The sequence below is a fragment of the Callorhinus ursinus genome, unplaced genomic scaffold (assembly GCF_003265705.2).
Source record: "Callorhinus ursinus isolate GAN/ISIS: 27379988/994484 unplaced genomic scaffold, GSC_fseal_2.0 scaffold37, whole genome shotgun sequence".
Taxonomy (NCBI): Eukaryota; Metazoa; Chordata; class Mammalia; order Carnivora; family Otariidae; genus Callorhinus; species Callorhinus ursinus.
Window position 1 is genome coordinate 804,342 of NW_027397099.1, and position 11,905 is coordinate 816,246.

Consider the following 11,905-nt stretch of genomic DNA (forward strand, 5'->3'; position numbering starts at 1 on the left):
TATACTCTCTGCCACAGGAGGCCTGAGAGTGTTAGGGTGCCAGAGATCACAGTGAGTTTGTGGCCAAGCTGGAGTCCCACAAGGCTCCTTTACTGGAAAGTCCAGATGGACATCCTGGGGAATGCCTTTTTCCTCAGGTGGCTGGCCAAGATCTCTAGCTCACATTTTCCCTCTGGATTTCCCTCTTGGGCTTAGCAGGGAACAGAGCAATTTCTGTTAGTGGTGGAGGCTCTCCCTGAAAGCTGGTGGGAGTGTGGGTGTTGCTAAGTGGTGGTGTCTGTCAGCCCTAACCATAGGTTTGATGGCAGCAGAGTCTGCTGTGAGAGATGCTGTTGCTGTTGGCTCTTGGAGCGTGGGCTGACTACTGGACACACACTCTGGGCACCCCATCATCCCTGCCCATGCTGAGCTTTGGAAGTCGGAGGGAAGAAGGGGTGGGGGTGGGCTGCTTTGTGGGATAGCAGCCGGACCCCGGCCAGAGGTGGATGCCAGGGTACTTTCGAGGACTTGTCTACAGATGGTCTTGGGGGCTCTGGAGTCAGATTGATTTCCCATCTGGTAGGAGAGGAATGTTGAGGGGGGTAGGAGAGGGCAAAGCCGTAGCTTTGGCCCACTTTCCCCTCACTTGCTCAGAGTGCCCTAGAGGAAGATGGCTGTCAGGTGGGTTGTAGCCCCCTTCTGGCTTGGAGCTTCTGGGAGGGGAGGTCCCCTCTGAGGTCCCTGTAGTGGGCACTGTTGGCACCCTGCCTTATCCTTTTGAACAGGTTGTGCACCCCTCCCACAGCTGCTCCCTTCTCCAGGGAATTGCCCTTGGCTTCAGGATTAGAACCTCCCTCCCTCCCGTCCCCCTAGCTCACAGCCAGTAACTGAATGAGGAGGGGCAGCCTTTTGCTTTAAGGTGGGACCCACTGTCAACCCCACCTTGCTCCCCTCACTTCCTCTCCTGAGGAAATCACATGCATCCAGATTGAGAAAGTCAAAGATACACTTACATATAACTTAATGATCCCATACCTGGGTATACACTGGCAGAGATGAAGTCTTATGTTCACACTAAGCCTGCACGCAAATGTTTGTAGCAGCTCTAGTCATGATTGCCCAAACCTGGAAACAGCCCAGATGTCTTTCGATGGGTGGACGGAGAAACAGACCATGGATGCCAGTCCATGCAATGGGATACTGCTTGGCGAATAGAGAGAGAACTACTGATATGCACAGTCAACTTGGATGAGTCTCAAAGGCATTATGTTGAGTGAGAGAAGCCAATCTCAAAGGATTGCAGCCCACCTATAGCTATGGAGACCAGTGTGGTTGTCAGGGGTGAGAGATGGATGGTGAGGGATGGGTGGTGAGGGATGGGTGGTGAGGGATGGATGGTGAGGGATGGTGTGCCCAAAGGGATAGCATGCAGGAGTTGTTTTGGGCACAGAAAGTGGTGGTAGACACAAGAATCTCTACATTTGGGTTTTGGGTTTTTTGGTTTTTTTTTTTGGTCTTTTGAGTTTTGTTAGAGAGGGTGGAGGAGGGGCAGAGGGAGAAGGAGAGAGAGAATCTTGAGCAGGGGCTCCATCTCACAACCCTGAGATCATGACCTGAGCCGAAATCAAGAGTTGGACACTTAACTGACCAAGCCACCCAGGTGCCCCTATACATGTATTAAAATTAATAGAACCAGGGGCGCCTGGGTGGCTCAGTTGTTAAGCGTCTGCCTTCGGCTCAGGTCATGATCCCAAGGTCCTGGGATCGAGCCCCGCATCGGGCTCCCTGCTCCGCGGGAAGCCTGCTTCTCCCTCTCCCACTCCGCCTGCTTGTGTTCCCTCTCTCGCTGTCTCTCTCTCTGTCAAATAAATAAAATAAAATCTTTAAAATAAAAAAAAATTAATAGAACTGTGTACCAGAAGGAATCAATTTTAGGGTAAGATAATTTTTTTTCAGAAATTCACACACACCTTTATCTCTGCCTCAGGGAGCCCCTCAACTTTGGCCAGAATGGAGCAGCCCAAGGGGGTCGACTGGACAGTCATCATCCTGACATGCCAGTACAAGGATAGTGTCCACGTCTTCCAGAGAGGTAGGGGACCCTCCCTTCCCACTTTGCCTCTGATGTAGATTCCCCATCATAACCTTACAGCCCTACGAGCCAGGAAGACCTGGGTTCAAGCCCAGATTCTGCTTCTTTCTGGCCTTGTGACCCCAAGACACATCATGTCATTTAATTGAGACTCAGTTTTTTTCATCTGTTAAATGGGATTGGTTGTACTTACCTCATAGAGTTGGGTGAAGATCTAACGAGCGACTCAATGAAAAGCTACTAAGTGTTTGCTTTGGCAGCACAAATGCTGAAATTGGAACCACACAGAGAAGGTTAGCATGGCTTCTCTGTGGGGATGGCATGCAAATTTGTGAAGCATTCCCTATTTTTTTTTTTAACAAATATTGAATCATGACGTTGTACAGCTGAAACAAATAGAATGTTAGAGGTAATTATACCTCAATGTAAAAGAAGCTCCTGAGTCAAAGAAGGGAAAATTGGGACTCTCAGTAGATTTGCTCTAGATGCTTTGGACCAGAGTGGGGAGGCTGGGCGCCCGTCCCAGCTTGTGTTCTGACCCCAGAGCTGGAGGTGCGCCAGAAGTGGGAGCAGATCCCTCCCGGGACGCTGTTACTGGCTGTGGAGGACCCTGAGACGCGTGTGGGCAGCGGGGGAGCCACCCTCAATGCCCTGCTGGTGGCTGCCGAACACCTGAGTGCCCGGGCAGGCTTCACGGTGAGTGCTCCCGGAGCGCCCTCCTCCAGCACACGTCCTGGTCAGAACAGCGATGGGGGCTTCCAGCAGATTGTCTCCAAGTCACCAATTCTTTTGGGGTTCCGTTGCCCGGCCAGTTCAGCATCTGGTATTAATTTCTGTACCTGTAGATTAGGCAGACTCATCAGGGTGGTGGGGTGGGGGTGGGGTGGGGGTGGAGTGGGCGGGGCAGAAGTCAGGGCCAGACTTTCTAGTGGTCTTAGAACATCGGAGCCAGGATCTCTGAATTAGTCTTTCTGGCTTCTCTTGAAAATTTCCATCTTGCTCTCCTGGCCTCTCCTTCCCCCATGGCAACTGTTGGCTGGAACTGGGATAGAGCTGCCTGCTTTGTGCAGCGCACAGGGGTCAGTGTTCCCACTGGGGCCACATTCCCCCCCCCCCCACAGCCTCTTCACTTGGTCACCTTGCCCTCATGGCTCCCTGGCATAGGGAGTGAGGGTGGTCGCAGGGATGGAGGTGGCACTGGAAGGGGAGGCCACCACTGTGTGGTTCCTGTGGGGCTGACTTACCGTGAGTCACCCAGTTAGCCCCACATTCTTGCCTATAGCTTCCCCTAAAAAATAGGGGTGGAGGGGTGGTCCAGGTGGAGGGCCACTAGGCTCCCTTATCCAGGAGGGGCCAGGGCCGCCCCTTGCCTGCCTGTGGCCATTGGTCCTGACTGTGTCTTTTCTTCCTTTGGTACCCTGAGTGGATTTGTGTTGGGGTCTCTCCCTGGACAAGAGGAGAACATCCTTGGGTGCCATCTGCCCAGGCTTCTGTCCTACAGGGCTCTTCCACATTTGACAGGTGGTGACATCTGATGTCCTGCACTCGGCCCGGATCCTTATCCTGCACATGGTTAGTAGAGGGCCATGCTGAAGGCTGGAACCATCAGTCCTTGGGGTTAGATAGGTGTTCTATCTTTGCGTTTGTGCAAGGTGCTTATTGTGCACATACAGAAGAATCAGAATCAGAATTGATCCAAGTGTCCAGAAGTAGGGAATGGGCTGAATATAAGCAGCAAAATGTTAGACAGTGATTTAAAAGTCTAGCTAGCTCTATGCATTGGCCTGGAAAGAGACTTAACAGCTCTGTGACCTTGGACAAGTCACTTGACCCTTTCTTTCTAGGCCTTAGTTTCCTCATCTGTAAAATGAGGATGGCAACAGTTTCTACTTCATGGGGAAGTATTGAGATGATCCACGTAAATGCTAAAACGGGGCCTGGCCTGGCTCACTCTGAGCATTCAGGGAATGTGTTTTCATTGTTTACTGGGAAGAGCTAGCCACACAAGTTTATATAAAATGATCTCAGCTTTTTTTTAAAAAAAGATTTTATTTATTTATTTGACAGAGACAGACACAGCGAGAGAGGCAATACAAGCAGGGGGAGAGGGATAGGGAGAAGCAGGCTTCCCGCCGAGCAGGGAGCCCGATGCGGGGCTCAATCCCAGGACCCCGGGATCATGACCCGAGCCGAAGGCAGACGTTCAACCGACTAAGCCACCCAGGCGCACCCCTTGTTTAGATTTTTAAAAAAGTAATCTCTTCACCCAACCTGGGGCTCTAATTTACAATCCCGAGATCAAGAGTTGCAAGCTCTACCAACTGAGCCAGCCAGGTGCCTTTTGTAATTGAAATTTTGATTAAGATGAGTATAGATCCACATGTAAGAAATAATAGAGAGAAGCCTTTGCAAACTTTGCCCAGAGTTCCCCCAGTACTAATATTTTTGAGAACTGTAGTATAACCACAGCTAGGATATATTTAAAAAAAATTTTTTTTAAAAGATTTTATTTATTTGACAGAGAGAGCACAAGCAGAGGGAGAGAGAGGGAGAAGCAGGCTTCCTGCTGAGCAAGGAGCCCAATGTGGGACTCGATCCCAGGACCCTGGGATCATGACCCGGGCTGAAGGCAGCCACTTAACCGACTGAGCCACCCAGGCATCCCCCACAGCTAGGATATTGACATTGATATAATTCCCAATCTTTTCCCCTAGTTTTATTGTAGTTGTGTGTGTGTGTGTGTGTGTGTGTGTGTGTTAAGTTTTATTGTTTCTACCCTCTCATAATCTCATTAAAAAATTAAAGAAAAATCTGAAAGGATACAGCTCAAAATGAGGGCAATGGCTATTTTCCCTGAGGAATTGTTTTCTTTTTGCAGATCTGCATTTTCTAATTTTTCACCATAATCATGTAATTGAAAACATTGTAAGAAAACACTCCGATGGGGTGCCTGGGTGGCTCAGTCGGTTAAGCATCTGCCTTCCCCTCGGGTCGTGATCCCTGCTCAGTGGGGAGCCTGCTTCTCCCTCTCCCTCTGCTGCTCCCCCTGCTTGTGCTCTCTCTCTCAAATAAAAAAATTAATTAATTAAAAAAAAATGAAGAAAACACATTTTACTTTAAGATTTTAAGTAATCTCAGGGCCCCTGGGTAGCTCAGTTGGTTGGGCAGCTGCCTTCGGTTCAGGTCATAGTCCCAGAGTCCTGGGATTGAGCCGCACGTTGGGCTCCCTGCTCTGCGGGGAGCCTGCTTCTCCCTCTCCCTCTGCCTGCCTCTCTGCCTACTTGTGCTCTCTCTCTCTCAAATAAATAAATAAAATCTTAAGAAAAAAAAAGGGGGCGCCTGGGTGGCTCAGTCGTTAGGCGTCAGCCTTTAGCTCAGGTCATGATCCCAGGGTCCTGGGATTGAGCCCCGCATCAGGCTCCCTGCTCAGTGGGAAGCCTGCTTCTCCCTCTCCCACTCCCCCTGCTTGTGTTCCCTCTCTCACTGTGTCTCTCTCTGTCAAATAAATAAATAAAATCTTAAAAAAAAAAAGATTTTAAGTAATCTCTACACCCAGTGTGTGGCTTGAACTCACAATCCTGATCAAGAGTCAAGCGCTCCACTGATTGAGCCAGCCAGGAGCCTGAGAAAACACGTTTTAAAAGTCTTTTAGCTTGATGGCTTCCTGCCTTGTGTGTCCCCAGGCTCTCTGCCCTGAGGGTTCTTTCTTCTGTCCCTGCTCCCTCCCTAGGGCCGAGATTTCCCTTTTGATGACTGTGGCCGGGCCTTCACCTGCCTCCCGGTGGAAAAACCCCAGGCTCCAGTGGAGGCCGTGGTCTGCAACCTGGACTGCTTGCTGGACATCATGAGCCATCGGGTAAGGCTGGTGGTGACCATGGGGCCTCCTCCCAGAGAGAGACAAAGATTTCCCACTGCACACGGGCTCTGCAGTCTGTGCTGGTGCAGGCAGGGGATGCCAGGAAGAGCGGCTTCGGGTGTGCCCAGAGTTAGAGCTTCAGGAAGTTAGTCTCGGCCATGCCTGTGGAGAGGTGTGGTCCTCAAAGTAGAGGGAAGGACCAGCCTCGGCACCACAGGTCAGGGGAGGTCCCATTACTTCAGCAGCCGGAGTCCGCCTGGACAGGCCACGACCGCGTTCTGTGGGAGCAGAGGGAGGGCCGGGCCAGGCCACCGGCTACAGGCTCTCTCTCCTCCACAGCTGGGCCCAGGCTCCCCACCAGGTGTGTGGGTTTGCAGCACCGACATGCTGCTATCTGTTCCTCCGAACCCAGGTGAGCCTTAGAAGGCCTGGGACTGCCTACCCTAGCCACAGCCAGAAACCTTTCTTTCTTTTTTTTTTTCTTTAAGGATTTTATTTTTTATTTATTTGAGAGAGAGAGAGCACATAAGAGGGGGGAGGGTCAGAGGGAGAAGCAGACTCCCCGCCGAGCAGGGAGCCTGATGCGGGACTCGATCCAGGGACTTCAGTATCATGACCTGAGCCGAAGGCAGTCGCCCAACCAACTGAGCCACCCAGGCACCCCAGAAACCTTTCTTCACTTGGTCTCTGGGCCTGGCCTGCTGCCCTGTTCAGAAGGGAAGCTGTAGGATGTGGAGCATGAAGCCCAGACCCAGAGGTCCGGCTTCCCTTCCCCCATCGGGCTTCTGTCTGCCTGGCTAGAGAATGGAGATACCCCACCCTGCCCCTTCGGCCCTGCAGGGCTCTGTGCAAGAATTTTGGGAGGGCAGGTGTTGTCATTCTCCCAGAGGAATGTCCCTTTGGCTTTGGAAACCATATTCCCTTTAGAGGTGTCTGGATGTCCCTGCCCTGAGCTCTTGCCTTCTCCTGGCTAGGGCCCCCTGCCTTGGGTTGGGGCCCCCAGGGTACCTCCTAACTGCCTGACTCACAGGGATCAGCTGGGACAACTTCCGGGGAGCCAGAGTGATTGCCCTTCCAGGGAGCACGGCCTATGCCCGGAACCATGGTGTTTACCTCACTGACTCCCAGGTAGTGCCCCTGGGACAGCAGTGTGGGCAGCCGAACCATCTGGGTTGGCCTCCTGGTCCTATGCTTGGGGAAGCCTCTCATCCTGGACTTTCTGGCATGGTCTGCATTTGGAGCAGTTCCCCTGCAAACAGCCCTTTTGCTCACTTAGTCTTTTGCCAAACACGATCTGGCACTGGCCACTGGCCGCGTGCTAGCTTCTGTGCATGTGCTCAGGGCTGTGAAGACATTCAAAGCCTGTGCTCTGCCATCGGGGGGCGGGGGGGGTGGGGAGTCTCCGGCTCCCGGGGCCCTGTGAGCATGCTGGGAGCTGCCAGACTTCGTCCTAGCTGTTCATTTGGAGAACACCTTGCCCTTCCCTCCTGGCTGATCCTCTCTTGCTCCTTTCCCTAACTCTGTTTTCTCCCCGCTCCAATAGGGCTTCGTGTTGGACATTTACTACCAGGGCACCGAGGCAGAGATACAACGGTGTGCCAGGCCGGACGGGCGGGTGCCGCTGGTACAGCTGCCAGACCCACGCTGGGGGCTTTGGGGGCCTTCTGGGATGAGGAGGGGAGGGTTTGCCTTCCTGCTCAGGGCAGAGCTCCACTCCTTCCAGAAGATTCTGGGGTGGGCTAGAACCAGAAGCCGAGTAAGGTCTAGAACTGGCATTCGGGGGAGCCGGTAGAGCTAGAAGCTGAAGAAGGTGTGACCTTGGGATTCAGGGTCTTGTCCCAAACCAGAAAAGCTAGAACCAGAATGTGGGGAATTTTGGGAATGCATTTGGGAGGAAGTCTAGAATCTGACTTGGGGGATCCTTCTAGAACGAAAGACAAGGTTAGGACTGTTGGGTAAGGGTTTGGGACTGGATGTTGAGGAAGACAGGGAACTATTTTTTGTTCTCTATCTCTAGTTCAGGAAGGCCTGAAAATTGAGGGGGGTGTCAGAACGTCCCTGTTGAGGGGTCCCTGAGTGGGAGCCACTCCCAGTAAGCCTGGAGCCTGGGTGCTGGAGTGGCCCGGAGACAAAGGACCCTGGTTGGTATGGCAGCCAACCTTGCCTGGCCCGTCTGCACGGGCCTTCTTATGCCCTTCCCAACTCAGGCCCAAGCCTGGCCCAGCATCCCCCTCCCCCACCTGACCCTGACCTCTCCAGGTCTCCGGGGTCACCTTCTTCTCTGTGGAGACTGCCGAGCACCTCCTGGCCACCCATGTGAGCCCGCCCTTGGATGCCTGCACCTACATGGGCTTGGACTCTGGAGCCCGGCCAGTCCAGGTGACCGGGGGCATGGGCTAAGGTCCCCAAGCCTTGGATAGAGGCCCTGACACTGGCAGCCTGGTTGGGTGGCCTTGGGCCAGTGTCTGGGAATGGGACTGCCCCAGCTCAACCTAGGAACCTTCCCAGTAGCTGTGCTTCCTATCCCTGCCCCAGCTGTCTCTCTTTTTCGACATCCTGCTCTGCATGGCCCGGAATGTGAACCGGGAGAACTTCCTGGTGGGGCAGCCCCCGGAGATGGGGCAAGGTGACTCGGACGTCGCGGGTTATCTGCAGGCTGCCCGGGCTGAGCTATGGAGGGAGCTTCGTGATCAGCCCCTCACCATGGGTGGGTACTGCCACTTGGCTTTCTGGGGTGGGGAGACCACAGGAGTGACGACCCCTAGGATGAGGCTGCTGCCTGCCTGGCCCCCGGGCTCCTGGACCAGGCAGACCTAGTGCATGCCAGACAGCGACCCCTCTCCCAGTCCAGAACCCATAACTCTTTTCCCTTCTTCCTTTGTCTCATTCCTGGGCTCCAGTCCCAATCCTTCTACTTTCTAGCTGTGTGACTTGGACAGGTGGCTGAGCCTCCCTGGATCTCAACTTCCCCATAGGCACAGTGGGCTCATTGGCGGGCCTGCCTTCCCAGGGCCTCATTAAGGTGTGTCTTCCAGTGGGAGACATCAGAGCTGTAGCAGGCATGGGGCTGGGGTCAGTCGTTGTATCTTTACAGCTTATGTCCCCGACGGCAGCTACAGCTACATGACCAGCTCGGCCAGTGAGTTCCTGTGCAGCCTCACGTTCCCAGGGGCTCCCAGGGCCCGGGTAGTGCACTCCCAGGTGGAGGTAAGGCCTGCCTGGAGGGAGGGCCGGCAGAGGTGCCTGGGGGTGCCTGTGGACAGGTGGGGTGTGGGCTCCCGGAAAGGGAAAGGATAGCCGGTGCTTGCAACAGACCACCTATGAGTGTAGGCATGATTATTCTCATTGTTCACATGAGGCCCTGGAGGCTCAGAGAGGTTAAGTAGCTTGCTTCAAGCCACAGAGCCAATAGGTGGCCAAGTCGGGATTCTCCATCGGGGTCTGCCTGACTAAGAAACTAGAGAAGCCGCTGTCTGTGGGCTCTGCTTGGGGAGACAGGCACATTTGAGGCGATGGGCCAGGGTCACTGCCATGGGCTGAGGAAGCGGGCAGGGAGAGTTCATAGGTGGCTCTCAGGGTGGCAGGGGTGGGGATTCCTGGGAGAGCTGTCATCTGGGGCGGGGGACCTCCGTCACTGAGTGCAGATTTGCTGGGGAGAACGCAGGCAGAGCGTGCCACTGGGGGAGCAGCATGAGCAAGGTGGGAGGGGAGCTGGCCTGCAGCTGGGGCTGGGGCAGAGGGGTCTGGCTGGCTCTCAGGCTCGGGGAGCGGCAGGAATTCTGGTGGGGGCCTTGGATGCGGAGGGGGATTGGGCAGCCCTGGGCCCGGGGCCCTCGCGACCTCCTCCCTGGCTTTGCAGGAGCTGCAGCTCCTGGGCGCTGGGAGCTCTGTGGTCAGCTGCCTGCTGGAGGGCCCTGTCCAGCTGGGTGCTGGGAGTGTATTGCAGCACTGCCACCTGCAGGTGAGGCCAGAGAGCAGGGGAGAGGGAGGGCAGGGCTCCAGGGGCCAGGGTCCTGAGTGCGCGGGCGGGGGGGGGGGGGCACTAAGGGCTGTGCTAGGATGCCTGCCTTTTCTTCCAGGGCCCTGTTCACATCGGCCCTGGCTGCCTCGTGAGTGGCCTGGACACGGCGCAGTGCGAGGCCCTGCGTGGTTTGGAGCTGCATGACCTCGTCCTGCAGGGACACCACGTGCAGCTACATGGTGCTCCCGGCCGTGTCTTCACCCTTGTTGGCTGTCTGGACAGCTGGGAGGCAGGTGTCCACCCCTCCTCCCTCACTGCCCATCTTAAGGCTTTGGGGAGCCCCAAGGGTCCCAGCCTAGCACCTGCACCACTGCACGTCTCTTTGAGCACTGGCCTGAGGGACAGGGGGTGAGGAGGGTGTGGCCAGTAGTCTCAGCAGGCCATTCCCTCCTTGTCCGCTCTGTGTGGCAGGCTGGCTAGGGATTTTTATGCCCATGTTGTAGGCCAGACACTGAAGTTCAGAGAGGGTGGTGACCCGCCTTGGACTGCAGAGCCAGTTACGGTGGGATGGGCCTGGAAGCAGGGTTCCGCTCCCAGTTCCCGGCACCTGGGCAGGAGCACTGAGGCTCCAGGGCTTGGTGCAGTGTTACAGAATTCGCTTGTGTATGTGCCCATGTCTCTTCCTGTCCTCTCTGGCCTTAGTGTCCCTCACCCCTTCCTGTGGCCCCGGAGGCCCTGACTGCCTCCTCCTCTTCCCGCAGAGACAGGGGACAGGAACATATCTCAACATGTCCTGGAGTGAATTCTTCCAGAAGACAGGCGTTCGGTAAGGTGGATGACCCCAATGGGCCTCCATGGGCCCAGGCGGCCAGGGGGGCTGCTTCTCTGTGGCTCATCCCTGCCGTTGCTCCTGCCTCTCAGGGCGGCACCCGGTGCCCCCAACCATCCCGGGGGCCTGGGGTAGTTTTGGGCAGCATCTTCCCGGGCAACTCCAAATTCCTGGCTCTGCTTAAGCTTTGGGATTTGGTTCAGTGGTCTGGGAAAGGAGGCAGGGCAGCTGGGCCTCCCTCCCTGAGTTGTCCCCTTGGGCTTCCTCTGGAGGAGTTTGTCCTGTCCCCATGAATGAGCCAGCTCCCAGCTGACGGGCAGTCAGGGCTTGGTGACCAGGCAGGAGCCCTTGCTGCCCCCCTCCCCCCACTAATGTGCCTTTTCCCCACATCAGAGACTGGGATCTGTGGGATCCAGACACTCCCCCTGCAGAGCGTTGCCTTCTTAGTGCCCGCCTCTTTCCCGTGCTCCACCCCTCGAGGGCCTTGGGGCCCCAGGACTTGCTGTGGATGCTGCACCCCCAGGAGGATGGGGGCAAGGCCCTAAGGGCCTGGCGGGCCTGTTGGCGTCTGTCCTGGGAGCAGCTGCAGCCGTGCCTGGACCGGGCTGCCACACTGGCGTCCCGCCGGGACCTGTTCTTCCGGCAGGCCCTGCGGAAGGTGAGGCATGTGCTGGAGGCCCGGCAGGACCTCAGCCTGCGCCCACTGATACGGGCTGCTGTCCGAGAGGGCTGTCCTGGGCCCCTGCTGGCCACGCTGGACCACGGTGAGTGTGCTGGAGAGCCAGTCCCACCATCACCTGCCCTCCCTGCCCTCTGGGTCATCAGTCTGAGGACACTAGGGAGCCAGGAGACTTTAAAGCAGAGGAGGGATGCAGTGGAGTGTACTTGTAACTTTGTGGGAAGTTTCATCCCTGTCAATGGGGAGTTTGGTGAGAGGCTGGGGCCTGGGGCTGAGCCTTGGGGTCCTGTGAGCATCCGCAAACCCTGCATGTTTTGCAGTGGGTTGGGATGTCATTGGCTCCATCTTTTTTTTTTTTTTTAAATTTTTTATTGTTATGTTAATCACCATATATTACATCATTAGTTTTTGATGCAGTGTTCCATGATTCATTGTTTGTTCATAACACCCAGTGCACCATGCAAAACGTGCCCTCCTCAATACCCATCACCAGGCTAACCCATCCCCCC

At 55.4% G+C, this 11,905-nt stretch overlaps 1 protein-coding gene and 1 non-coding gene across 5 annotated transcripts in view; both read left to right on the plus strand.

Moving 5' to 3' along the window:
* Positions 1 to 749: 749 nt before the first annotated feature.
* Positions 750 to 11,905, plus strand: part of FCSK (fucose kinase) — a 17,570-nt gene continuing 6,414 nt past the window's right edge. For 2 of the 4 annotated variants that reach the window (XM_025888835.2, XM_025888839.2), the window contains exons 1-15: positions 750 to 1,320; positions 1,967 to 2,071; positions 2,616 to 2,767; positions 3,593 to 3,643; positions 5,802 to 5,927; positions 6,267 to 6,339; positions 6,958 to 7,055; positions 7,471 to 7,551; positions 8,187 to 8,306; positions 8,463 to 8,634; positions 9,022 to 9,134; positions 9,787 to 9,888; positions 10,007 to 10,177; positions 10,650 to 10,714; positions 11,111 to 11,481. In XM_025888835.2, the coding sequence (XP_025744620.1) occupies positions 1,296 to 1,320; positions 1,967 to 2,071; positions 2,616 to 2,767; positions 3,593 to 3,643; positions 5,802 to 5,927; positions 6,267 to 6,339; positions 6,958 to 7,055; positions 7,471 to 7,551; positions 8,187 to 8,306; positions 8,463 to 8,634; positions 9,022 to 9,134; positions 9,787 to 9,888; positions 10,007 to 10,177; positions 10,650 to 10,714; positions 11,111 to 11,481 (1,825 nt within the window). In that variant the 5' untranslated portion in view covers positions 750 to 1,295. The remainder of the gene's footprint in view (positions 1,321 to 1,966; positions 2,072 to 2,615; positions 2,768 to 3,592; positions 3,644 to 5,801; positions 5,928 to 6,266; positions 6,340 to 6,957; positions 7,056 to 7,470; positions 7,552 to 8,186; positions 8,307 to 8,462; positions 8,635 to 9,021; positions 9,135 to 9,786; positions 9,889 to 10,006; positions 10,178 to 10,649; positions 10,715 to 11,110; positions 11,482 to 11,905) is intronic. The other 2 variants (XM_025888838.2, XM_025888836.2) reach the window with 2 other exon arrangements.
* Positions 2,316 to 2,422, plus strand: LOC112837020 (U6 spliceosomal RNA). The gene has a single exon (XR_003211614.1). It is a non-coding gene; the product is annotated as a U6 spliceosomal RNA (small nuclear RNA).